Source organism: Taudactylus pleione, unplaced genomic scaffold, assembly GCF_031769625.1.
Source record: "Taudactylus pleione unplaced genomic scaffold, aTauple2 ptg000093l, whole genome shotgun sequence".
In the NCBI taxonomy this organism is placed as follows: domain Eukaryota; kingdom Metazoa; phylum Chordata; class Amphibia; order Anura; family Myobatrachidae; genus Taudactylus; species Taudactylus pleione.
The window spans coordinates 35,966,775-35,993,863 of NW_028284495.1; the positions used below are offsets into that span (position 1 = coordinate 35,966,775).

At 42.6% G+C, this 27,089-nt stretch overlaps 1 protein-coding gene across 6 annotated transcripts in view; it reads left to right on the plus strand.

Moving 5' to 3' along the window:
- Positions 1 to 27,089, plus strand: part of PTPRM (protein tyrosine phosphatase receptor type M) — a 900,933-nt gene that overhangs the window by 209,566 nt on the left and 664,278 nt on the right. For all 6 annotated transcript variants that reach the window (XM_088469672.1, XM_088469673.1, XM_088469674.1 and 3 more), the window contains exon 2: positions 15,173 to 15,295. In XM_088469672.1, the coding sequence (XP_088325798.1) occupies positions 15,173 to 15,295 (123 nt within the window). The remainder of the gene's footprint in view (positions 1 to 15,172; positions 15,296 to 27,089) is intronic.

Here is a 27,089-nt window from a genome sequence, read left to right on the forward strand (position 1 = left end):
ACTTGGGAAAGCAGCCTAAGTTAAAAACACAGGGGTTACCTTAAAACCCCAAAGAAATAATGAGATCCAAAAAGTCTGGTGTGTAAAACCTATAGTGCTAATCCATAAAATATAGTAATGGTAAAAAGGCAGATGTTCAATGAATAAATCAACAAGAGGAACAAGTAAATAGATGGAATCGGTTCGATTCCCGGCAGCGGCAGCCCGACACTGGAACAGATCCCGGCAGCGTGAGCTCGACAGCGCTGGCAATCCCGATCGTTGTAAGGCAAGTATAAAGTAACCTAACCTAACCCTCCTTAGGGGTGCCTAACCCTAACCTCCCCCCCAAGTGCCTAACCCTAATCCCCCCTGTAAGTGCCTAACCCTAAGCCCCCCTTCCCCGCTGCCTAAACCTAAGTCCCTCGGGGGGATGCCTAACCCTAAGTCCACCCCGAGTGCGCTAAACCTAAGCCTCCCCCCCCTGCGGCTGTCCGCTTGCTGCGCCCCGCGTCGGTGAAATGAGCGGCGTCTACATCTAGACGCCGGGCATTTCACCCTCGCCGGGATATGACAGTCGGGAAGCCGGCTGTCGGTTTAATGTCAGCCGGCTTCCCGATTGCATCCCAAATAGATAAATAAGATAAATAAGGTAAAACTGATTACATTAATCTCTTGAGTGTCAATTGTCGTCAAACTCCAAATACATGAAATATAGAAGAGAGAGACAGGAACATAGAGTAATCTTGCATATAAAAAGTGACAATTTTTTCGACAAAAGCATTTAGGAGGGTTTCGACTCCCACACGCCATCATACTAGGTAGAATACTTTACTGGTTTAGATTTGAGGACGACAAGCAGTGGGTCACCTTGGAAAATAATTACCTTCCAATATCTATATCGGCATATCCTTGGTTATCCAAAATTTCCAATATATCTCATCCCACTATTGGCCCTACATTGACACAGTGGAATAAGATACGGAGACAGCCTTGGACCTCCTCCTGGTTCTCACCTCTGCCCCCACTGTTTGAAAACCCTGATTTCCCTCCAGGTTTATTACCAGCTAGTTTTAGAGTGTGGTTACAGTTGGGAGTGACACGTGTTGGCCAGCTGGTGGGAAGTGCGGGTGTGTTGCCCTTTTGTGAATTACAGATGGCATGGTCCTTGCCAAGCTCTGAGGTTTGGCGTTACCTACAGTTAAAACATTTTGCTCAGTGCAGAGACCTACGATTGACTAGTGGGAGATCTTTAACCGCTTTTGAGGACATGTGTCTGGCGTTTTCCCGCCCGACGCACTTTCTCTCCAAAGGCTATAAACTCCTGTTTGAGAACTCTTTCTCAACCCTGCCCAAATTCACAGGAGATTGGGAACGTGAATTGCAACTTCAATTAAATCCGAAGGACTGGCAGAAGATTTTTCTTACTACCTTCTCATGTTCCGTTAGTTACTCAGTAATAGAAACCCAGTTCAAGGTCTTGTCCCGTTGGTATTGATGCCCCCTGACCTTGGAGAAAATGTTCCCCAACATGTCTAACAGCTGTTGGAGATGTAGTCAAGAGATAGGTTCTCCACTTCATATATGGTGGGACTGCTCAATTTTAAGACCCTTTTGGAAGAAAGTTTTCTCTCTATGTGATATACTTTTAGGCGGAGACACACCCACTGATACCTCCTTTTGGTTATTAAACCTAGTCCCTGGTCCTATAGTGGCTTATAAAAAGTCTCTGCTTAAGCATCTTAATAGTGCCGCCAAGGTGGTGATCCCTGTTCACTGGAGGTCTGTTTCTCCACCCACCATACATGAATGGTTTGATAGATTAGATCTCTACATGACCATGGATGATCTTATATTGGGGGTGGAAAGAAATGAAGAATTTAGTGCTGTTTGTGGCCCATGGCTTGACTTTAAGTCCTCTGCAGCCTTTAACATGATGAGCAATTAATTCTAAGACACAACGCTATATGCTGATAGTTTGTTTATTATGTGAGATAATTGTTGCTATAATTCTCTACCTCCCCCTACTCTTCCCTTTCCCCTCTTCCCCTCCTTTGTGCTGTCTAATGTTTTATGTTAAGATTATTATTTTTGTTAAGCCATTTTTCATTATATTGCTATCAGTGGCGTAACTAGGGCAGGGCGAGCGGGGTGCGTGCCCTAGGCGCCGTTGGACCGGCGGCACGGGGGGGGGGCGCCGCCGGCCACGGTACCGGCCCGCCCTAGTTAGCCAGTGTAGCGCCAACCGCAATGAGTGCGGTCAGCGCTACACATTTACACAGGACCGGCGCTAGGCTTCCAGCGCCGGTCCTGTGCTGCACGCCTGAGCCCGTTCCTTCCCCCTGAGCGCTTGCCCAATAGCGCCAGGAGGCGGGCTCAGACTGTGCATAACACACGCATCGCCGCCAGCGCTGGCGGCGATGCGTGTGTTAAACAGCAGCCAATGAGAGTCAGATAGACTCTCATTGACTGCTGCAGCACCCACTGCAAGAGCCGGACTTCCGTCCGGCTCCTGCAGTGGGTAATGGGACTGATGTCATGACGTCATGACGTCTGTCCCATAATGCTGAGCGCGCCAACCCGGGCGGGAGCGGCGTCGCGAGCATGACCAGGACCAGGAGCAGAGATTCAGGTAAGTATATTTTTATATATATATATATATATATATAATTATTTTTTTAAACCTATCTGCACAACGGGGGAGGGGGGTGGCTACTACTGGGGGGACCTCTACTGGGGGAGGGGTGGCTACTACTGGGGGGACCTCTACTGGGGGAGGGGTGGCTACTACTGGGGGGACCTCTACTGGGGGAGGGGTGGCTACTACTGGGGGCGCCATTGGGAGGACCTACTCTACTGGGGACTACTACTTGGGGGGGAACTACCACTGGGGGCATTATAAAAGGGGCCTACTACAAGAGGCACTAGACTCGGGGGACCGCTACTGGGGGCAATAATAGGAAGGGCCACTACAGGGGGCACTGGATAGGGGGGATCACTACAGGGTGCCTGCATAAGGGGACCACTACTGGGAAAACTGCATGGGGGGGACTACTGCTGGGGGCACTATATAAAGGGCACTGGATAGGGGGGGGACTACTACTGGGAGCACCATATAAAGGGCACTGCATAAGGGGATACCGCTACTGGGCGCACTGCATTGTGGGGTCTGCTACTGGGGGCACTGCATAAGGGGGAACACTACGTGGGGCACTGCATTTGGGGGGGCCACTACTGGGGGTACTGAGTAAGGGGAACTAATTGGGGGCTGTATAAGGGGGACCACTACTGGGGATACTGTATAAGGGACACTACTATGGGCCTGCATAAGAGGGACCACAACTGCATACTGGGGGTACTGTATAAGGCAGTGTTGGCTAACCTTGACACTCCAGCTGTTATGGAACTACATAACCCAGCATGCACTGCTACAGTTTTGCTATTAGGGCATGCTAAAACTGTGGCAGGGCATGCTGGGATATATAGTTCCACAACAGCTGGAGTATCAAGGTTAGCCAACACTGGTATAAGGGGTACTACTGGGGTTAAGGTGCATATGGATAGGAATGTTCAGCGTGAAAATAAAGGGGTGTGTCATGTTGACACGCCCCATTTTTAAGTGACCACGCCCATTTTCCCCCGCGTGCGCCTTCGGCACGCGCACATCTCGGGGTGTTGGAGGGGGGGGCTCCCTTTTCAAATACCCTAGTTACGCCACTGATTGCTATTCATATATTTCTGTATGTATATGAGGTTATTTTAATGGTACGATTACTGATGATCTGTATTGTGCTCCTCTTTTTTTGTGTGTGTTTTACTAAATCCAATAAACCTATATTGTAAAAAAAAAAGTGACAATTTATTTGGTCCACATTTGACCATACATAAACACAGGGGCGTTTCTAGAGAGGAGGGGGCCCGTGTGCAGTCCTTGACACTGGCCTCCTCCTCTCTGTCCGGCGGTCGGCAGCACACCGAGCTGTGCGCAGCCGGCGCCGGAGTTATAGACTCTGGGCACTAGAGTGGGCCCAGATTCTATAGAGTATGCGCAGGTCACCGGGAAAATGGCCGCGACAGTCGTTTTCACAGCATCGGACCCCTGCGCCGACGTGGGACTCCAGAGAGGTAAGTAATACTATGGGTGCATAAACCTATATCAGCAGATTAAATTATAGAACATATAATTTGCATATAAATGCATAAAATAATGCAGCAAATAAAGGTCTGTGAGCCTGCGTACTAGATGGTGGTAGACTTTCAGCGTTGGTATGCAATGTAGAAAATCCGGATTTTGTCCACAGTGTATCACATACGGTGTCGGCAGCAGGTGTAGGTTAATTATTTGCAGCTACAGTATGCGGTCCTTAATGCATTTCGAGCATCTAGTGCTCTTCCTCAGAAGATTGGTACTCCATATCAGTGTTGCTGGGACTAAGAGGATTGGCTATGATGTCAAAGCCAAGATCCAAACCATACTTGCTGTCATTTAGTTGCACCTAAATGGAGAGAAGATGCAGCTGACCATTTCTAGGGCGGACTGGGCTCTTCACGTCATTAGGTCCTGCCTCAGTTGTGGCAAAAAGCTGCAGGAAGGGGCGGGGCTAAAATTATGCAGTCATTTTAGCCCCGTACATATTGTCTCCCCATCCTGCCCATTTCACTATGAAGTTGGAAGGATGCAGAAGATTCACTCACTCTTCCCGGGAGTCCAGGGGACTACCCAAAAAAACATGAGTCTCCTACACCTTCCGGGAGAGTAGGCACGTATGTTCCAAACTGAGGATCCTACTCCCATCTCCCATCTGTAAAGATAACAAGCAGCGTGGATGGGGCACAGTGCCAGTGGAGGAGGACTGAACTGCTTCTGCGTGGGGTGGTGGCACCTCCTGGGCTTGCAAAGGCCCTGCGTTTGTGCCATCAACTAAAATGCCATGGACAATGTTCTTAACTGAGCTGAATGACTGCAGATAAGAAACTTCCATAAGCTGACAGACCTGATTCATGTACTGGAAAACATCAGTTATCATACCATTTTTAGAACAATGCAAAAAATCCCAGGAGTTACCTGTGTGTGTGATTTCAGTAATTCAGTATGTTATTTACAGTCTCTCTACTAAAAGTTAAAGACGACAATAGAAAAAAATAATAAAAATAATAATTCACATTTATTTCCTGCCCAAAGGTGGCATATAATATTATCAATACAGCTGTACAGGCTATTTCATAATAATAAGAGTTACTAAATTTACTGAGCCATAATTAATTTAGCAATCTTGGCTTCCCTGTGTTTTCTCATTGCAAAGAAAATGTCAATTCTATTTCATTTCAATGACCTCATAAAATTATAGATTGATTCAGCTGATGTTCATAGAAACCAATAGGGAAATATGAATTTCATTCTGCTTGCTTATTGAGAAGCAGTTTGTGTGACATCTGCTATTGCCATATTCCGATCTGCACACACTTCACAAATAGCCGCATTTGTTTCATCTTACTCACCGGTTGCGTTTCTTTGAACTGTGCTTTTTTCTGAAGTCATACAAACTATTTCACTGCCATTTGTGTTATCAAGAAACTTCAATACAAATTTGCAGTCAACTTTTGAACCATTCATTTTAAATTTCTTGGTAACATTTCTTATCTTCTTAGACATTCTTAACCTTCCTCTGTTGGAAAATTGCATGGCTGTATTTATTTATAGGTTGGGAAGCGGCCTTCCATGCCATCTCCATTCTGAGATGCTTACAAATAGAAATTTTTATCTTTAGATAAGATTGATAGAAATTGAACAAGTGAAAAGCTTAAATCTGTGGTTTGTGCTCTGCTTTATTACGGGAGCTGAGCTTCACTCTTGAGTTACTTGTTATGGATTATTGCAATGTAGAATCCAAAGGAATAACTATAGCTATGCAATCTATTGTGCAGGGCCAGGACTAGGAATAAGCCAGAGGAGGCATCTGGATTGGGGCAACAAAAATGAAGAAGAAGGACCCGAATAGAACATTTGTACTTGACCACCACTAGCGGGACAGATGACCTTCTCTCCCATGCTATGTTAGATTAATGTATGCAAGTCAATACAGACAATTGGAATTTGACTACACACTGATGAGTGCATTTTCTGTCTTTACCTTGATATACACTCCTATATCACCCAAGTGGCTAACATGTGTCCCCAAGTCTCATCCATAAGTTTCAAACATTAATTATTTATGGCACAGTTAGTTCATTGTATTGTTGTTTGCTTCTCAACTCCATTGCTGGGTATGATTTTAAAACCTTAATTGTATTTTACAGATCTCTTCTCTTGGCCTAATCCCATAATGCTAGCTATGAAAATATTAACATTAAGGGGTCCATTCATCATGTTAATTATCGGAGGCTGGGTGGCCCCCAATAATTACGTATCTAACGCACTGTGAGTAGCAGCGGTGGATACAATTCAACATTGCTCCGGTGTGAAGACAGCTGAACCAGAAATTCAGCTGTCTCCGCGATCTCCTTCACTGCTCCTTTCGGAGCAGAGAAACTTAGCAATGTCGAGTCTGACTTGGAAGTGCTAGTGCGCTTGCATGAACTGGGCTTCACGCAGGCGCACAAAGCCCCTGCATCTGGCAGAAGGGGCCAAACAGGGGCGGACGGATCTGTAAGGGTCACTTTTCTGAACCAAGGGGGTACGGGAGCAAACGCTATCTGAAGATAGAGACTGATCCCACAGTCAAGCTTTGAATGGATTTAGGTCCCCATACTAGTGTATTGGCACAGCGGGACAGATCAGGATTGAAAGGTAAGCAGCAGATATCAGTGATATGTCCTGCATTACCTTTATGATGAATGGCCCTGAACCTTAATTTCTACAAAAGTAGGTGAAAATGTTAATTTTGATGATTGATTAAAACCCTTTAGTCCACCAGAATTTAGCAAAATGCACAATTATTGAGCAAAGTGTCTTTTAAATTGCATGCAAATATAAATGACAACTGTTGTTTTTTTTTTTTTTTACAATCGCTCCATGCTGTCTTTTTAATTTTTTAAAAGAAAATATCTTATTAGTGTTATCACTAACTCTTAGTGAATCAGTAGGCTATGTTCTGGTGGATTTTGGGTCTTGAGGGTACATTTTAGAATCTCCTCTGTAACGGTCCTGAGATCTTAGTCTTTTGTTCTAAAGTGGTACAAATGCTCTCCCCTACCGGTGTGTATCTACAGTCATTGTCTCCAAAGCTATGTGTGTTATATGTTTTAGATGAGGAAATGATAGATAAATATTCTAGACGTTATGTTCTTCACTCCTTAATGTTAGCTAAAGTCTGTATACTGCAGCTCATGATTGGCTAGCTCCCTCGGGGCCTCACTTTGTATACTGGCTTACTTTAATGAATAATGGTATCAGGCATGAGCAGTATGTCTTCTTATATAGAATCGAAGAGGTGACAGCATGGGCTAAATGGCTGGAATCCCCGTATGCCTCTGGCAGGCTGAGCTCAGACCTGCTTCCTACGGTTTTGGAGATGGACCTTGGATGTGTCTGAACTACTCTCACTCTATTTCTCCTTATACTTTATTTTTAATTCTTTAATTTTTTTATTTATTTCGCCCCCTCTAATTTAATAGTACTATGAACCCCCCATTTTTGTTTTTGATGCTGAGAGCTGATTGCCTTGTTTTTCAACTCTTTAATTTTCTTTTCATTTACAAAGTATATCTGTATATTTTATATTGGATGTTGCACGTGTCACCATCGTTATGTATTTCATGCTGTGTAGGTTTATGCCTGATCTACTTTTCTGTATGGTGACCTATACCTCCTCATTTCTTATCCTCTATACATCGGATTTTTGTATTTATCTTTTGTGTAAATTTAAAATGGTTAAATAACACAAAAAAAAATAAAAATCATTGATTCCAGTGTTACCTCATTAGTATTTCTACACATTTTTTACATTTACAGTAACTGATATGAATGTACAGTATCAAGAACCCTAAAGAGAGCTTTAAAACACTGGTAAAATGAGTATTAAATGTTTTAGTGTGTGCTTTATGCTTTTACACCAGCTTGTAAGAGGTCTTAATCATACTTGACTACTTTGTGTCCATTTCTCGCTGGAGATTCCAGAGGGAGGGTCCAAGGGCAATGGGGATAGATAGGCCAATGTGGTAACAGGCTTAGTCAATTTTGATAAATAGATTGTCATTAACTTATTACTATTTTCTGTGGCAGTCATGTTACTATGTTTGGTTAGAGTGTGTGGTCAGCACCAGTGGCGGCTCCAGAGGTGGGGCTGCAGCGCAGTCCAAAATTCAAATAGGGGAGCCACACCAATTGCCAGTGATGTTTGGCAGCGTTTGGGGTGGCAGTTGATGTGGCTTCCCTATTTGAATTTTGGACTGTGCTGCAGACCTACCTCTGGAGCCACCACTGACTCAGCACTGTGATATTCTTCCCTGAATTATTCACTTCTTAAGTGTTTGATGCAGGTCTTTTGAAGTAGAATGTACGGTGGACTAAGATTATGGATTATGTATTTAAAAAACTAAAGATAACAAGGTCCTCAGGTGAACATGGGTTTTTTATTTTTTTGGACACATCACTATGATAATTTTCTTTCAATTGTTTTATGTGTTTTCACTTTTTAGCCATAAATATTTTGTCATTATTATATGATGCATATGGTTCTATGTGACTGTGCAACCATAGCAATGTTGGTTGTCACTGGACAGCTAGGTGTGGGGTTCTGTGGACAAGGGTGTATGTACAGATAAATAAAACATTTAGGCCATCATTTATTAACAAGTTTTATCACTCACAACAAGTGATAAAACTCGCTGTGTATGATAAATGGTGCTCCAGCCAATCAGCTACCAACTGTCATCTGTTTGAAAAATGACAGTTGGGAGCTGATTGTCTGGTGCACCATTTATAATACACAGCAAGTTTTATCACTCGTTGTGAGTGATAAAACTTGCTGATAAATGAGACCCTTAGTGATTAGCCCATCCCAGGCTGCTCCACCCCAGTCCTCCATATAATGCTCGTTACCCAGTTACATAAAAAAAAATACCTACTGTCTGTGCTGCCGGTTCTTGGAATTGTCAGGTTATGTCCGTCTCAAGATGAAATGTAGTTAATGCCAAGTCTCAGCCTATAAAGGTAGTGGTGATAAAGCCTGTACTCCTCTAAGTTGGTGTAGTTGCAACTGGATATCAGCATGTTTGTCATATTATATGGGGGCTATTCAATTATTTGCACCTGCGGCTGTACCTAAAGGGCGCCCGGCGGAGCAATTGTTGTTGCTCTGTTCAGGCACAAATGCCGCGCCTGGGCACAATTCTGCTCTCATCCTCCTTAGGTGGGGAGCAAAAATGTTCGAAAAGTTCTAGTTTTGGGCACCCGAACTGCTGTTTGGGTGCAGTAACCAGGACTATAGACGAGTTTAGCCATTTTACACGCCTAAACCCTGTCTGTTTGGGTGTGACATGCACGAAAAGGAATGATCGCTCAAAAGCAGCTGAATATGGCCCCTCCCCCTGATCTCCCATCACTTTAGATGGGAGATCAGGTGCAATAAAACAATTAAATTGGCCCTAAGTGTCTTTTAGATAAAGCCAGTATAACCTAGTTTATATTTGTAAGTAAAACCTTTACTGCTTCAGTTGCCAGTCTTTTGATCTGTTGATTTATGTTATGTTTTAATGTTTGTTTATTAATATATTCAATTATAACCAAAAGTTGCAGTAACTACTCAAGTATCATACAGTGAGTGTATATGTATCTTCACCTGAGGTCAACAGACTTTACTGTAGTCAAGTATTGATCACAATAATCAATATTATATACCAGAATACCGGCATCCCGGTAGAATACCGACGCTGGAATCCCGATACCAGTCAGAATCCCGGCGCCGGCATCCCGACAGTAAGTACTGGTGCTAGGTGGAGGGTTAGGCACTAGGGGGAGGGTTAGGGTTAGGCACTAGAGGGGGAGGGTTAGGCACTAGAGGGGGAGGGTTAGGGTTAGGCACTAGAGGGGGAGGGTTAGGCACTAGGGGGGAGGGTTAGGCACTAGAGGGGGAGGGTTAGGCTCTAGGGGGGAGGGTTAGGCACTAGGGGGAGCGTTAGACACTAGAGGGGGAAGGTTAGGGTTAAGCACTAGAGAGGGAGGGTTAGGGTTAGGCACTAGAGGGGGAGGGTTAGGGTTAGGCACTAGAGGGGGAGGGCTAGGCACTAGAGGGTTAGGGTAGGCACTAGGGGGAGGGTTAAGCACTAGAGGGGGAGGGTTAGGCACTAGAGGGGGAGGGTTAGGGTTAGGCACTAGAGGGGGAGGGCTAGGCACTAGAGGGTTAGGGTTAGGCACTAGGGGGAGGGTTAGGGTTAGGCACTAGAGGGGGAGGGTTAGGGTTAGGCACTAGGGTTAGGGTTAGGAACTAGGGGAGGGTTAGGCACTAGAGGGGGAGGGTTAGGCACTAGGGGGGAGGGTTAGGGTAAGGCACTAGGGATAGGGGTTTGGTCAGGGTACTTACCGGCCCTTGTCAGTATTTTAACCCAGTCTGGATGCCGGCATTGGGATTCTGACCACCGGGATCCCCAGTGCCGGCATCCTGTACCTAACACATCAATACATATAACAGAATTTGATGAGTAAAAACTTGATTACATTTGTAGCTGTCATTTCTACTGTGTTTATTCCCTTTACACAGTAAATAAAAAGATGCCAAATGTGTCCATATGGTTTATGTCTTGTTTTTCCAATATGACCTCACTTTTGTGTCTTTAAACCAGTGAATACTGTTTATTTGTGTGTAACAGAAAGGAACTTTGGCAATAATACATTTTTGATACCTGGGCCATAATCAGGGTTTTTCGGACAAGTGCATGGGAGAACAGCCGCACCCGCAGCAAACTACTTCATACTTCTTTTACAACATAAAACAAATGCCCTATTGTCTAGAGCAGAAGTTCTCCAACTCGGTCCTCAGGACCCCATACAGTTCACGTTTTCCAGGTCACCCAGCAGAAGCTCAGGTGCAGTCATTACTCACTGACACATTTTAAAAGTTCCACTGGTGGAGCTAATTATTTCACTTGTGATTCTGTGAGGCGACCTGGAAAACATGCACTGTTTGGGGTTTTGAGGACTGAGTTTGAGAACCTGTGATCTAGAGGCATCTGCCAGTTGCTGTTGCCACATATACAGCAGGGTAAATTGGTTTTATGTAGTGTATTTGATTAAACTCTTACCTGCAGTGTAACATGGTTTTGCGAAGGTGGAAAGTTACTGTTTTTTTTGTTTTGTTTTGCTTTGCTCTCAACTCAGAATTAAGACCTAAAGTGAGTGCATTTGTCTGTTTTTGCAAAAGTTTCAAACATAATCATGTATTATATATTTCCCAAACAACTCCTTTTGGTTTTCTTTGTAATGTGCCATTAGTATTTCACCTGTTTTATGGAAAGCTCAAACTAAGGCCCTCATTCAGAGCCGTACGCTCTGAGCAGAGCGCACGCTCTGAATGAGGGCCGACCTCCATGAAAATGGAGCGTCCTCCTAGACGCTCGTATAGCTGTGGGTGACCACCCACAGGCTATACGAGCATGCAGTTTGATGGCCGCAATGGTCTTGACCATCGCGACCATCGAAACTGCGAGCCGGAGCCTGCGGTTGAGGTTTTCAACCGCAAGCTCCGGAGTGATTTTGGCTCTATCAGAGCCAAAATCACTCCCACTGACATCACTAGTGATGTCAGTGGGCCGGCTTCTGACGGGAGGCGTTCCCGTGGGAACGCCCCCATCAGGGAGGCACGCCCCCGGCGCGCCTACCAAAGGGGGCGTGCTGTCAATCAACATCGACAGCACGCCCCCTTTGATCAGACACAACGAGCGAAGGACTTTCCTTCGCTCGTCGCGTCTGGCGCATGCGCACGACGGAGCTCCCTCCGTCGTGCGCATGCTCAGTCCAGAACATCGACCCACTTGCGAGCGGACAGCCGCTCGCGAGTGGGTCTGAATCAGGCCCTAAATTCTAAAGCTGCATACACACACAACGATTTTTTTAATGATAATCGTTTGCAAAAATCATTCACTTTCTGAGTCAAACGATGAACGATTATCGTTCATGCGCGTTCACGTTTGTAGTTTGTCGTTTGTAGTTTGTAGTTCAGTCAGACTTGTCAACTCAACGATTTTCATTAAGGGAATATGCAAAAATCGTTTGTAGTTCATAAAAATCGTTCATGACATTTAGTAAATGAACAACTTTAGTAAACGATTTTAGTAAATTTTTTCAAGGGAAAAAATCGTTTACTAAAATCGTTCATTAAAAAAATCGTTGTGTGTGTATGCAGCTTTAGGGGTCAATCCTATTAGCTGTGAGTACCTTCCTTTCACGGCACACTTAAGGTGCATACACACGGTCAGATTTGTCAGATGTGTCAGATGAACGATTGAACAATCTGAACGATTTGACCAATGATTTGAACTATGAACGATTTTTGACTGCATTACAATGACTGAAATCATCCAAAACTGACTGCAAACACATCAGATGTCAGATATCGTTATCTGACCATCGGGAACGCGCATTGTTCATTGTTCAAACATGTCAGATATGTCAGGTTTTCCTTCAGATATGAATGATTGAACGATTTTTAAAATCGTTATCGTTCAGATCTGAAGAAAAATCTGACCGTGTGTATGCACCATTACATTGCAAATTTCAGTTGCAATCCAAATCCAAACTTGCATTGATTCTTCAGAGGCAATTTACATATTTATTTGCATAGGGGTGCTAACTAGGTGGAAAGGTAAGGAAAATCTTTATTTTAAGGTAAAAATGTCGGGACACAGTGCAGGGCCTTTAGTACGAAAAAGGAAGAGAGGGGTTTATTTTCCAAATTAGTTGTAGCACAGTAATTAGGAAATCTCATACCTTCCTCACATCTCCACCACTTTAGGAAAGGTTATGAAATTAGGGCCTGATTCAGAGCCGCTCGTAAGCGGCCGCTCGTTCGCTCCGAGCGATGTTCGCACATCTGCGCATGCGTATGGGTCGTAATGCGCATGCGCCAACCAGTCATTGCGGTCGGAAATCGAGCGCTCGCTAAATAGCGAGTGCCTGCTAATTTGAGTGACAGGATGAGGCGTTTGTGGGTGGTAACAGGGGAAGGTGCTTGAAAACGGGGAGTGGAGATCCGAACGCAGGCGTGCCAAACGGTCAAAACGGGCGTTTTAAGGGTGTGCATAATTAACAAAGCAGCGTCATAGACCACGTCACTTGGTTGTTTGTTAGCCTGGACTGTTCGCATGATTGCGGTAGGAAAATCCTACCACAAGTACTGCGAGCAGTTCAGATGCCTTTCGATGTACTCGATTAATCAAATAAATAGCGGAGTTGACGTATGATGCAAGCGGCCAGGGGGCGTCTTTACAAAATAGCGAGTACATGTTTCGTTCGCTCGCTCAGACATAGAGGCGTCAACAGACCGCAAAGAGCGAGCGCTCAATTTAAATATCCGGCCCCTTTTTCTGAACGAGCGAGCGCAAATAGCGTCCGGCTCTGAATCAGGCCCTTAGTCTGTTGCTTCTCATCTGAAAAAAAGCTGATTTTGCTGAATTGTTGCAGATACACACAGTATTTGAAGCGTACAATAAACATACATCAGTCACCTGGATGTATGGCTGCTTAGACTGTCACTTACATGTCACTGGTTTATGTTAGAATTAAGTTAGACAGCACATGCACGGCTGGATGAGTGGAAATGGAAAGGTCAATGATTAAAATAAGAGAGAGCAAGAGAGAGGGTGGAGTGAAAGAGTGAGAGATGACAGACACAAAAACACCACAGCAAATTTAGTCATTGAACATGTTAAGTGATAAAGTAAGCATTGTTCAAAGGAGTGTGATTATCGTAAATGTAGATTGTTTTCAAGACAAATTCTATCTATCTATCTATCTATCTGTCTGTCTGTCTGTCTGTCTGTCTATCTATCAGCCATAACATTAAAACCATGTGCAAAGCTGTAACGAAGGGACCCCTAGGCTAAATGTCATGCCATCACGGGTTTAGGGGGCGAGGGCGGCACAGGGCATATGTTGCCTTTCACCACCTGCCCAATATTGTGTCGGTCCCCCTTGCATTACTAAACAGCTCTGACCTGTCGAGGCATGGACTCCACAAGATCTCTGAAGTTGTCCTGTGGTATTTTGCACAAAATCGTTAGCAGCAGACCTTTTAACTCCTGTAAGTTGTGAGGTGGTGCCTTTATGGCTTGGACTTGTTTTTCAAGCGCATCCCACAGATGCTAAATTAACTTGAGGTCGTGTTCCTCAAACCATTCCTGAACAATTTGCAGCATTGCAGGGTGCATTATCCTGCTGAAAGTGAGGCCACTGTCATCAAAGAACACCTTTGTCATGAAGAGGTGTACTTGGAGCATTCAATAATGCACAGCAATCTCCAAAAGTTCTCCAACAAAGTTGGAATTAAGATTGCTATAGCTGTTCTTTATTGTATGCTGCCAGTCCTAGAGTGCAACACTAAGGGGCATATTCAATTAACCCCGCGGCTAATTGACGCGCTTGACGGGATTCAATTAGCGGGGATTCCACGCGCGGGTGTCCCCGAGACCCCGCGCGCGAGTCCCCGCTGTTTGATTTTAGCAAGGTAAAATCAGCGTGAGGCCGCCCTATCCGGCCTCGCGCGAGCAATATTAACACACTGATTCCGCAGTTCTCGCGGTTTCAGTGTGTTCTCGCGTGGAAGTCCTGTTTTTTGGACGCGGGGAAAAAGCTATTCTATTGAATAGCTTTACCCTTTATTGGACTTTCACCCATCAATTACTCGCGGGAGAGGTCCCGCGGGTAAGTGAATATGCCCATATATATATATATATTGCCAAAATCAACTGATAGAGGAGAGTATGGCATCGGAAAAAGCATGAATAGGTATCACAAATGAATAACTAATAGAAGCCTAAAAAATTTTTTTTTTATTTTACCTCTTTGTAAAAACGGCAAAGAGAAACTACACTAACATGTATATAATAAATATGTAAAGAATGAATCTGTTAAGAGTAACAAACATGATTATGATTGCTGTTCTGAGTCCAGTACATGCGAAGTAGATAACTATGTCATGTCTCATTGAAAACAGAGATCATTTAGCTCTAATTGATGGTTTCCTCTTTGTTCTCCTTTCAGGTAGCTGTTCTTTTGATGAGCCATATCAATCTTGTGGCTACAGTCAGTGGGAACACAATGATCTGAACTGGGAGCAGGTGAACACACTAAGAAAACCACATACAGATTCTTGGATGCCGTCAGGTTTGCAAGCTTGAAACTTAATATCAATATATGTGTTCCTAACATGTAATATCTGCAGAGCCACTATAGAATATATTTAGGTCATGCTTACCAACTTTTTAAATGTCTCTGGTAGCTAATGGAGGGACATCTATGTGGGTGGTATGGGGGGGGACATTTTGAATCTCGTCCTCAAAATAATTGGATGAAACATGAGTGATGGTGAGCTTGAAAAAACACACAGTGATGCTCAGGTCATGGTCTGAAATGTTGGTGCCCACAGCCACGTTTGCAGTCTCTGCTTTCTTTGACCGTTCCTTTCATCATGATGAGTAACAACCTCTACCTCTAACTCTACATATGTCTAAAAGTTCATTGATACAAGAGGAGTCACGACCACTATATCTAAAACTGCTGTAAATTTGTTTAAAAGTTTATATTCTATAAATTAATTGTTTACAGTGACCCACATATATGTGATTGTGTGTCAGTGTAATGATGGTAAATGGTGGTAAAATAATTACACAAAAGCCAGCCTGCTACTCCTGAAATTCTGCTGTTAGGGGCACAGGGAATTGTGGCCTTTCTATAAATCCACTTGAAATAATACATCAGTTTTTTTTAATAATTCAGTCTTGTTTAGTACACCTGTGGCATGGTAGAAGCACTTTCCATCTCACACCTGGCTGACTTGTCCGCTGACCCACAGATCCTGACCGAGTGGTAAGCCAATACACATTTACCAATCTGGCCTGACATCACAACTGGACGGGCATTTCAATTTGCCCACCCAGTAGAGATGTCAGTTATCAGCGGTCCCTGCAGTCAGTGTAAAGGTGATCTGCAGGTCTGCCCCTACAAACAGCCAGATATACCGATATCGAAAAGATGTTCCAAGCGCTCCTAATGGGAATTCAAAACAGTATATGACTGAAAATGTGTATTATATCTAAAGAGACTCAGTCCAGTATCCAAAAGAAATGTCAGTACTTTTGGGTGGAGCCACCAATAGAATTGGGTGACTATATTGTAGTCCCACCACTGTAAATATAACCAGTCCTTAAAAATTGAAATAAAAGTATAGTTCACCGCAGTTCGTCACCCCAGATTCCTTCAGCTATATTCCTTCATTCACAGTGAATACTCTTATATGCAGACTTCTCACATTAGTGTGCATGTAAAACAAAAAGAGGATTGCCATCATAGCATAAAACCATTTACAATTTATTAGGAATATAAAACTGACAAATGGATGCGTACCGGAATTGACCTTTTGAGAAAGGTACACTTAAGCACATATAGGGGTATTAATATGCTCCCCCTATAGAGTGTTACCTTCCCAGTCTGCGGTGAACTATACCTTTATTTAAATTTTTAAGGACTGGTTATATTTACAGTGGTGGGACTACAATATAGTCACCCAATTCTATTGGTGGCTCCACCCAAAACTACTGACATTTCTTTTGGATACTGGACTGAGGCCCTGATTCAGAGCCGGACGCTCTGAAAGAGCGCTAGCTCTGAATCAGGGCATCTTTTTTTTTTTTTATGGAGCGGCCATCGGGCTTGCGATGAGACCCTTGTGGTAGGGTCTTGTTCATCGCAAGCCCCAGAGAGATTTCGGCTCTAGTGGGGCCGCCCCCAAACGGCAAGCGTTCCCTCGGCCTGCCCACCAAACAGTGCGAACTGTCACTCAACATCGACAGCTCGCCCCCTTTGATGCAAGACCCGGAGTGACGGATTGCCCGTCACTAGCCGGGTCTCGCGCATGCGCACGACGGAGCCGGCTCCGTCGTGCGCATGCGCTGTGGACCACCATCGACCCGGTTGCGAGCGCTCAGCGCTTGTGACCGGGTCTGAATCAGGCCCTCAGTCTCTTTAGATATAATACACATTTTCAGTCATATACTGTTTTGAATTCCCATTAGGAGCGCTTGGGAACATCTTTTCGATTTTCTGCTTGCTATTCAGGTGATCTGTGATTATCACCATTGTTCCATTGCTGCCCTATTTAATGTGGATCGCTACTGTTTAACCTATTTCTTTTACGCATTTAGATATACCGATATACCTGCAATATACATCAGCATCGGCTGTGCTGCAGTGCCAATGCGATATGTCTGTGAATGACGTCGTTCACAGACATATCTTTTGTACACATGTACAGATGCACTATGCAAAGTTGTTTCTCGGCTGATTGAGCGACATATCACATATTGTGTACACAGCATAATATGAGAGATATAGATATAGAAGAGCTAAAACTGTATCTGCAGCGCTTCTCATATAGCTCAGTTTAGAGGGAACATTCTAATGTTCTACAGCAAAATATAAACTGAATAACTGTTCCACGGAAAACTTTTCTCTATCTTGCATTTGGGTTCTTAATACTACACCACAGAGCAGAGAGCAGAATGAGAATATATAGACTATACATTACATAAAAATGCGTAATTATAAATTTACAAATACAATGGGAAATGCATTTCCACTAAATAGGAACTTCACACCTCTGCAAAGTGGCATGTTCCACTACATTACTTAATTAGCACATAGATAGATAGATAGATAGATAGATAGATAGATAGATAGATAGATAGATAGATAGATAGATAGATAGATAGATAGATAGATAGATAGATAGATAGGTATGCTTATTTTAACCTAAATGTTATATATAAAAATAATGTTAGATAGATAGATAGATAGATAGATAGATAGATAGATAGATAGATAGATAGATAGATAGATAGATAGATAGATAGATATCATTGGTGAAATGCAAGCAGCATGTGATTTATATCCTCAATAGGCTGACCATGTGACTTGTTATAAAACTGTTAGTTATCAACTGCATTTGTTAATAATATCCCTACTGACCTTGTAATGTAAGCTTATCGTAACCTAAATGATAGCTAGATTATAAACAGATAGCAATGGCAAAATGCATGCAGGAGGTGATTTTTCACCTAAGTATACTGACTATGAGCTTGGGGGGTCATTCAGACCCGCTCGCGAGGGAAGTTCGCTCGCAAGCGGGTCGATGTTTGGGGAATGCGCATGCGCATGACGGAGGGAGCTCCGTCGTGCGCATGCGCGAGACCCAGCGAGCAACGAGAAATACGTCGCTCGGGGTCTCGCACCAAAGGGGGCGTGCTGTCGATGGTGAGTGACAGCAAGCCCCCTTTGGTGGGCGTGCCAGTGGCGTGGCTGCCAGACGGAGGCGTTCCCATGGGAACGCCTACCGTCTGAGTCCGGCCCCACTGACATCAGTAATGATGTCAGTGGGAGTGACTTTGGCTCTGATAGAGCCAAAATCACTCCTGGGCTTGCGGCAGCGAGACCCTACTGCAGGGTCTCGTCGCAAGCCCGATGGTCACGATAGTCTTTGACCATCGTGACCATCATCATGGACGCTCGCTATAGCTGTGGGTGGTAACCCACAGCTATGCAAGCGTCCATGAGGACGCTCCAAAAACAGGTAGGAGGGCCCTTATTCAGAGCGAGCGCTCTGGTCAGAGTGTTCAGCTCTGAATCAGGCCCTTGATTCAGATTTGGGAATAGAGTAAGATAAAGCAAGTAATTGTGCACCTGGACAATGTTGCAATGCAAGGGGTGCAAATACATATATTTTGTTTTGCATGTGGGGTAAATACTGTCTGCTTCTGCATGCAGCCCACAAATGTTGGACAGCTTTATATTTACACTGCAATTTAGATTTCGTTTAGGACATGTCCCTCCCAAATCAATATCTCTCTGCACATTTTAAATTTGCCCCACCTGTGGTGCAATATGGTTTTACCAAGATGCACAGTTACTTGCTGTTTCTTACTCTGTTCCCAAAGCTGAACCAGGCCCTATGTGTATTGTTACATCATAAACAGCCTTTGTGATGTCACTCAGCTTCAGTAGAGAACTGTCAGTTATCAACTGTAACTGCTGATATGACATGTCTCAATGTAAGGTATGCTTATTTTAACCTAAATGTTATATATTAAAATAAAGATAGATAGATAGATAGATAGATAGATAGATAGATAGATAGATAGATAGATAGATAGATAGATCAAATTTGTATGTCATTTATATTATATCTGGACATGGATGCTAGAGACATGAGTTACGTCTAGATTAAAAGTCAAGTTAATTAATAATACACTTGGGCATGCCCCAGAAAGAATGGAATTTTATTAAAAATATGAGTAATTTATGTCCATCTACATTTGCTGTGTAAAGTAAATGTCATTGCACCCCCTTTGGCACAGGCATCTGTCACTCAAATATATGCCACTCCATCAGTCTGCCTTAGCGACTATACAGCTTCCGAATAGAGAAACTTCTTACTTGAGAAAGTAATCTGCATCTTGTGTTGAGAAGTTAGAACATAATAAGTAGATGAAGGATAGTAAATAGTAAATAAAATACCATAGAATGTGAGCACATACAGCACATTGCAGCTCAAAATAAATAAAATATAACAAAGGAATGTTTAACGGCAGTTTTATAGGTGTTGCGCCTGCAATGAGCTCACATGACCAGAATAATCCAAGTGTGAAAGCAGATGTAGAGTATATTAAATAATTTCAATATCAGCATAAAAGACTGGCAAAACTTCAGCTACACAGTTTGAAGCAGGGATGGGCAATAAGCGTCCCTCCAGCTGTTAAACTACACATCCCAACATGCATTGCAACAGTTGTAGCATGGTTGGCTGTATTTCCCCTTCGTGCTAGGGACCTGGAAGTGACGTGAGTGAGGACGGAAGTGCAGTTCCTGCCCATGACAGCCAGCTAAAGAAGTACTTTGTCCCCACTAAAACAAGTTTGTTGTCCCCTCGCGGGCTTGCTGCGCTCGCCACGCTTCGGGCACGGTGGCTCGCTACGCTCGCCACATGGTTATATTCCCCCTCTATGCCCACTTGGATGGCAGGGAATGACGCTGGACACTGGCTGATGACGTCAAGGTCCTCTCCGTGAAGGGGATTTAGACATTACCGTTGTAGCATGACCAAATAGAAAAACTGTAGCAGGGATGTGTAGTTCTACAACAGTTGGGGGCCAGCTTTTTGTGAGCTGTACCAATATTCATAGTGACATAGGGCTCTATTTATTAACATTATTTTTACTAAAATAAAGTGAAAAAGGGTGTTTTCACACCCTTTTCACATTATTTTAGTATCACCTATAGTTATTACAGGGCAATTGGAGTAGAATTAGTAAAATTCTACTCCAACCCCTAGGTATCACTTATTTTTAGTAAAGCAGATCGCATTTCCCATAATTGTAATGGGAAATGTGATCCGGCCAGAGTTACTAAAAATAAATTGTAAAAAAATACCGGGGGAAGCCCTGTGATAATAACGCCACCTGGAGGTGGCGTTATCCAGGGTCTCCCCCGGTTACCAGACTCCCACTCTGCTCTAACGGGGAGAGCAGTGCCGGGAGCCGGTACCAGTAATCAGCTATGTGGTCTAAACAGACCGCAAGCTGATTGCTGTAAAAAAAAGAAAAAAATAATTTACATTTTTTTTTTTACTTACCTGAATCCAGGGACCGGTGATCGGGCCTCCGGTGATGGCTCCTCTCTGGTCAGCTAGTCTCCCACAGTGCACTGTGGCCCGGTCATCAGGTGATCGGGCCCCAGTGCAGTATGGGAGATCACCTGATCGGGAAGCCCGGAGAAGATCACCGGAGGCCAGGAGGATGCAGGTAAGTGTAATGAAGGGAGCGGGAGGTCGCGGGGGGCGGGGCTTAGCGTCGGTGGGGGGTAGCAGCGATGGTGAGTCGTCACATGCGCGGGCTCTTAGTCGCAGTATTTTTTCCGAAATAATATGAATATGAATAATGACATAAGTTAGACAATAACTGTTAATATATTGTTTCTCACATGTCAAAATGGAGGCATTCCGGGCAAATCTCTTGTAATAGGGTTCATTTTGTATTGTCATAACATGCTTATTTTAATATCTTTTTAATAAACCTCTTTTGATCAAATGCCTTTACCTTTCTGCTATTAGAGCACTCTATTAATAATAATTATTATTCCATATAAATGGCTATGCATTTGTTTTATTCCAGAGTTGTCAGCTATACATATTTTTAGGGACATCCTTTGAATTTAAATATTTGCCCCTACCTAGAAGTGTCCCTATTTTCCAGTACTGACCAGCTGGATAATAAAATGTAAATGTTTCTGCATGCTAGATACTATTCTTACCTTCTACATTGCATATTGGTAGCTGCTCAATCACCTTAGTAATTTCACTCAGGTGCATGAAAGGGAGGGGTTAGTCTATACAAGAAATAGCAAAGGTTATCCCCCAGCACTCAGAATGATATCAGCAATAAAACTTGAAAAACTACATGGTGGTAGATAACTCAGAGATCTCAGTTGCATATGTTTGCAAAAATATGTTTAAGCCTCCAGACCGTGTCATGGCATCTCTGATACTGGAGGTTCCGACTTCTAAGTCAAATTTCGGGGCGCGGAACCGGAAAAAGCCAGCGAAGGCCAGCCACCCCAGGGCAGCAGATCTAAATAGAGTGTTCTAGTGTGCAACCCCAAAGCAGTCCAGCCATACCAACCCAGCCATACCAACCTTCTGTTCTTAATATTTACGCCTCATGTGTATACATAATATTTGTTTAAAAAAGGAATATTGTAAAAAGCAAAAAGTATACAATTAACAAATTTATCAAAGTTAAAAAAAATATATATGCTGGGCTTTGTTGTGCTCCAAGACTTGCTGAGACAATATTGTGGATAGTCTGTATCGGATAAGTGTCCAAGGAAACCATTTCGAAATGTTGCTTTATTCTGGCCAATCAGAGAACATTTTTGTTTATTATTCACTAATACTGTGTACAATTTACATAGTTCCACTCATTGATACACAGTCAAATCAGTTTTTAGGTGACATACACAACTGTTCTGCACCCAGGGAGTTAATTCATGCTAATAAAAATTTGGTGTGGCAATATCTTAGTTACAGATATAATATAAAAACAGAAAAAAATTGTGCTTCACAGTGAGTGCTGACACTTAACCCCAAAAGAAGAGGTCACTCACTCCTAAACTACAAATATAAAACAATGGCTCAGGCACTCTCAGACGGGTAACCTCTTGATCACGTGTCAATAAAGTTCACTTATTAACTTTATCCAGTTCAATCTCATATATCTTTCTGTCTGTCAGATATCAATTTAAAAGGAAGTCTTCATCAATCATAGACATTCTATGTTGTGTCTCCTACAGTTCCTTTCATCGGTCCCCACATTCAGCACATAGGGGAGAAAATCATATATCCTCCATCTGTGGGGCTATCCTGCGTACCAAAGACAAAGGTGTAGTCAGTACACCAGCATGCGTGGAGCTATCCTGCGTACCAAAGACAAAGGTGTAATCAGTACACCACCATTTGTGGGGCTATCCTGCGTACCAAAGACAAAGGTGTAATCAGTACACCAGCATGTATTAAAGTAGATTCCAATTCGGATTTAAAACCTGTAAGAGCGCACATCAGTGCAGATAGTTCCTTTAGGTGTTCTTCCCTGGATTTAGGGCCTGATTCAGGGGCTGTCCACTCGCAAGTGGGTCGATGTTCTGCACTGAGCATGCGCACGACGGAGGGAGCTCCGTCGTGCGCATGCGCCAGACGCGATGAGCGAAGGAAAGTCCTTCGCTCGTTGTGTCTGATCAAAGGGGGCGTGCTGTCGATGTTGATTGACAGCACGCCCCCTTTGGTGGGCGTGCCGGGGGCGTGCCTCCCTGACGGGGGTGTTCCTAAGGGAACGCCTACCGTCAGAAGCCGGCCCCACTGATATCACTAGTGATGTCAGTGGGAGTGATTTTGGCTCTGATAGAGCCAAAATCACTCTGGGCCTTGCGGTTGAAAACCTCAACCGCAGGCTCCGGCTCGCAGTTTCGATGGTCGCGATGGTCAAGACTGCACGCTCGTATAGGCTGTGGGTGGTGACCCACAGCTATACGAGCGTCCAGGAGGACGCTCCATAGTTATGGAGGACGGCCCTCATTCAGAGTGTGCGCTCTGCTCAGAGCGTACGGCTCTGAATGAGGGCCTTAGTCCGCTCCCACCTTCCACCAACACGTTTCAACTCCTAGAGTCTTTCTCAAGGTGTTTTGATGACATGCCTTTTTTAAATTAATTTGGATATTAATTATTTTATGTTGTAATCGTACTGTTGTTCCACTAGTGCACAGGTTCTCAAAGTCAGTCCTCAGGACCCTAAACAGTGCATGTTTTCCAGGTCTTCTCACAGAATCACAATTGAAATAATAAGCTCCACCTGTGGATCTTTTAAAATGTGTCAGTGAATAATGAATACACCTGTGCACCTGCTAAATGACCTGGAAAATGTGAACTGTGTGGGGTCCCGAGGACCGAGTTTGAGAACCACTGCACTAGTGGATATGCACCTTAAGGAAGCATAAATCATTAAACGTATCTTTATTTAAGATGGGGGCTCTAAAATGGTGTCCACATCATAAATTTATAATTGATTCCTCCATCATAAATACTTTGTATTCCCCAATTAACAGTCTATTTATAATTATTAAATTATATTAGTCATTTAATAAAATTATGGATTCATTTTGCCATACCCCCTAATATACTGTATTATTTAAATAATATTGTCCCATAAGAGAATTGTTACCCAATTCATAATGATTGCCCTTAAAATAAATGTATTGAGCCCCCTCATATGCTGAATGGCCAGGTAACTATAGCGTTTTTTCTTTTTCATAATTTTTCATGATTTTTTTATTTGTTTTCTTTCCGGCAATTTTAACTTACCTGCCAGCGGTTTTGAAATTTTAAGACCGCCTAAATCCCTATAGTACAGCATAGAAATACACTGAGAATTGTATGTTTTATACTGAATAAGAGAAGTGGTATGGGAAACTGGTTAATTCCAAAAATAAGGAAATTTACTATGCAGAGCTTTTCCAAGTCGCCACATCTTTTCCACTTTCGGCCACTGCATTTATAAGAGCAATACTGTGGTTTGTATTTAATATATTGCCCCTTTAAACGCAGTGGCAGAAAATACAGAAGATGTGGTGACTTTGGGCTTTATTTATTAACATTATTTTTACTAAATGAAAGTGAAAATGGGTGTTTTCACATCCTTTTCACATTATTTTAGTATCACCTAAAGTTACTACAGGGCAATTGGGGTAGAATTCGTAAAATTACAAATTTTAAATTGCAATATCTATTAGAAGTTACTAGTTATTCAGAAGGGATAATCTACGAAAAACATGCCCTTACTGTAATCCATCTGGGAAAATCACCATTGTAATTGGCAGGAAAAAAAAACTGTTTCATACACTTGATTTTGTCACAAAACCATTGAAATTAGTTATGTATAAACAAGTATTTTAGATGGGAACAGTATAAAGCTTTCCTTAATTATATATATATTTTTTTAAGTGTAGAATACACCTACTGGAAACCTCATTGAAATGCATAAGCACCCATGCAGATTTGCGTGATTCTGCCATTTACATATCAGTAGGAGAAACAGAGCAAGATGCGAGACCATTTTAGCATAAGCCAAGTACAGTAAGGGCATTGCAAACTTGCAAACATATGCAGACTGGGATAAATACACATACAGTATATGCCTGGGAAAGCCATAATATTTGTGGATGGTCAGGGACAAGTGCAAATACTGGACGTTGAGGAACAGATTGTGATTGGCTGTTTGCAAATGTTCTGCTGACTCTGATTGGTATTTTCTTCATCGCTAGGTAGTAGATTATGCTATTGCCAACGTGTTTACATAAATATTTTTTTTAGATTTTCTTTTTGCTTACGATTCTGCTGTATTATAGCATTTTTTTATAAATTGTTTACAACGTAGGGTTTATGTCACAGACCTAAAAGTCTGTGACATAAACCAGACCAATATGCTACTGTTGTTGAATGGAGTGCCATCTCCAGCTCAGCATATGGGCAGAAATATGCTATTTTTGCATGAGTTTTAAAGTAATTTACTCCCAGTTTGCAATCAACTCTGTTTCAGCTCCTTAGAAGGTAAATCCCATTTTTATAAAATTGCCCAAATTAATATAATTCACCAAAGGTTTAGATTTTGAATCTACTTGCAGATTTAAGAATTTGGTCAACATACTCACATTTTTGGGGCTTATTCATGGCGAAGTTGATTTAACTTCAAATGGCTGATTTTCATAACTGTAGATTATCTACTACTTTGTTCACAATAGATATTTTAATACCATTCTTTCTGTATACAGTGGCAAAAGCAGGATTTCTAGAAGGGGGTTTCCAAATGCTTGATTTTAGAGCGAGTGTGGCCAGTCCATGAAGAGGGTAGAATTAGTACTTATCCAGCTTTAATAATGTCATAATTCCAGCATATACAGGATCACAGTAAGTCATTTGATGCGGCAGTAGGGCCATCCTGCCTGAGCTGAATGGTTTTATTGTAGATGTGGGCACCATTCCAGAGCATTAGAGTAAGTCCGGGAGTCTGGAAGAGCAGCATAAGAACCTAGCACTTCCCTGGACATATATGTACATATTGGGCTCTATAGCAGTGCATCCCTAACAGTGCATGTTTTCCAGATCTCCTACTTGGTGCACAGGTTATTTATTACTGGCTGATACATGTTAAAAGATCAACAGGTGTTGCTAATTATTTCATTTGTGATACTGAGAAGAACATGTAGCACTAGCAAAATTCTATTCTATTACTATTTCTACTGTGGTCATGGTATGTGCTGGGAAGGGGGGTTTCCAGGCAGATGGAAACCCGCCCTGCGTTTGCCTATGCTATAGGAAATCATATTTTCTGTATATATGAGGATATTTATGTGAAAAACATTTGTTCTAAACGTTTTTTGTTTTTGACAAACAAAATATTCATTTTTGCATTATGTGTAAATAGAATACTGCTGATTTCAAACTGTTTGCAATACATAAGAAGAAATTAGTTAATCTAGATGCATGCCAGCATGCTGTGTCATATCGTTCTATGCATAGCATGAAGCCAGGGTTCTGCAGCATGTCAATACATCATCTGATAAACAGCAGTTTCCTTCCACTTCCTTAAACTGTATCTTAGGCCCTGGTGTCTGTTCCTGTACTGTGTGACATTTGGTTTTACTTTGTATCAGTCAATATTTAATTTCCATACATAGATACTGCAAATGACTTCAGTCTATCACACAAACCTCATGTGCAAATCAATGTCTTTATTAATGCATCTGACTGTATGAGCCGTGACAATCTGTGATGTCTTCGCTGATAAAAGTTTCCGAAAGTTTCTGTATTGATCCTTGTTTTTTTTTTTTTTTTACTTTTAATATCACGTGAGAAGAAGTAAAATCAATCGCATGCTCTGGATGAAAAATATACTCATTAGAATTTAGAGCAACTAAAAGTTAGGAAAGGAAAATATTTTGACAGCGCTTTGTTTTGGCGTGTATTCTCTCTAACAGACATTGAGATAATCCTTATTGATTATCAAAGTCATAACATAGATATATGGTGGTTGTTATCTGAGCATATGATTAGAAAATTATGTATCTCATCACCATCTTCTCCCAGCAGGCCCAACATTCCTAGAATTAAAAAGAAATGCTCTGAATACGTTAATCATTTTCTCCCACATGTATCATGATTTGCAATTAGAAAATTACATAGTTCGAATCATCATATAATTGTTGGTTTTTTTATGTGTTTCTGTTTCATTCATTTTATTTGTTTCTTAACAGCTTTTTATATAGTGCACACGTATTACACAGCGCTTTACAGAGACTATTTCAG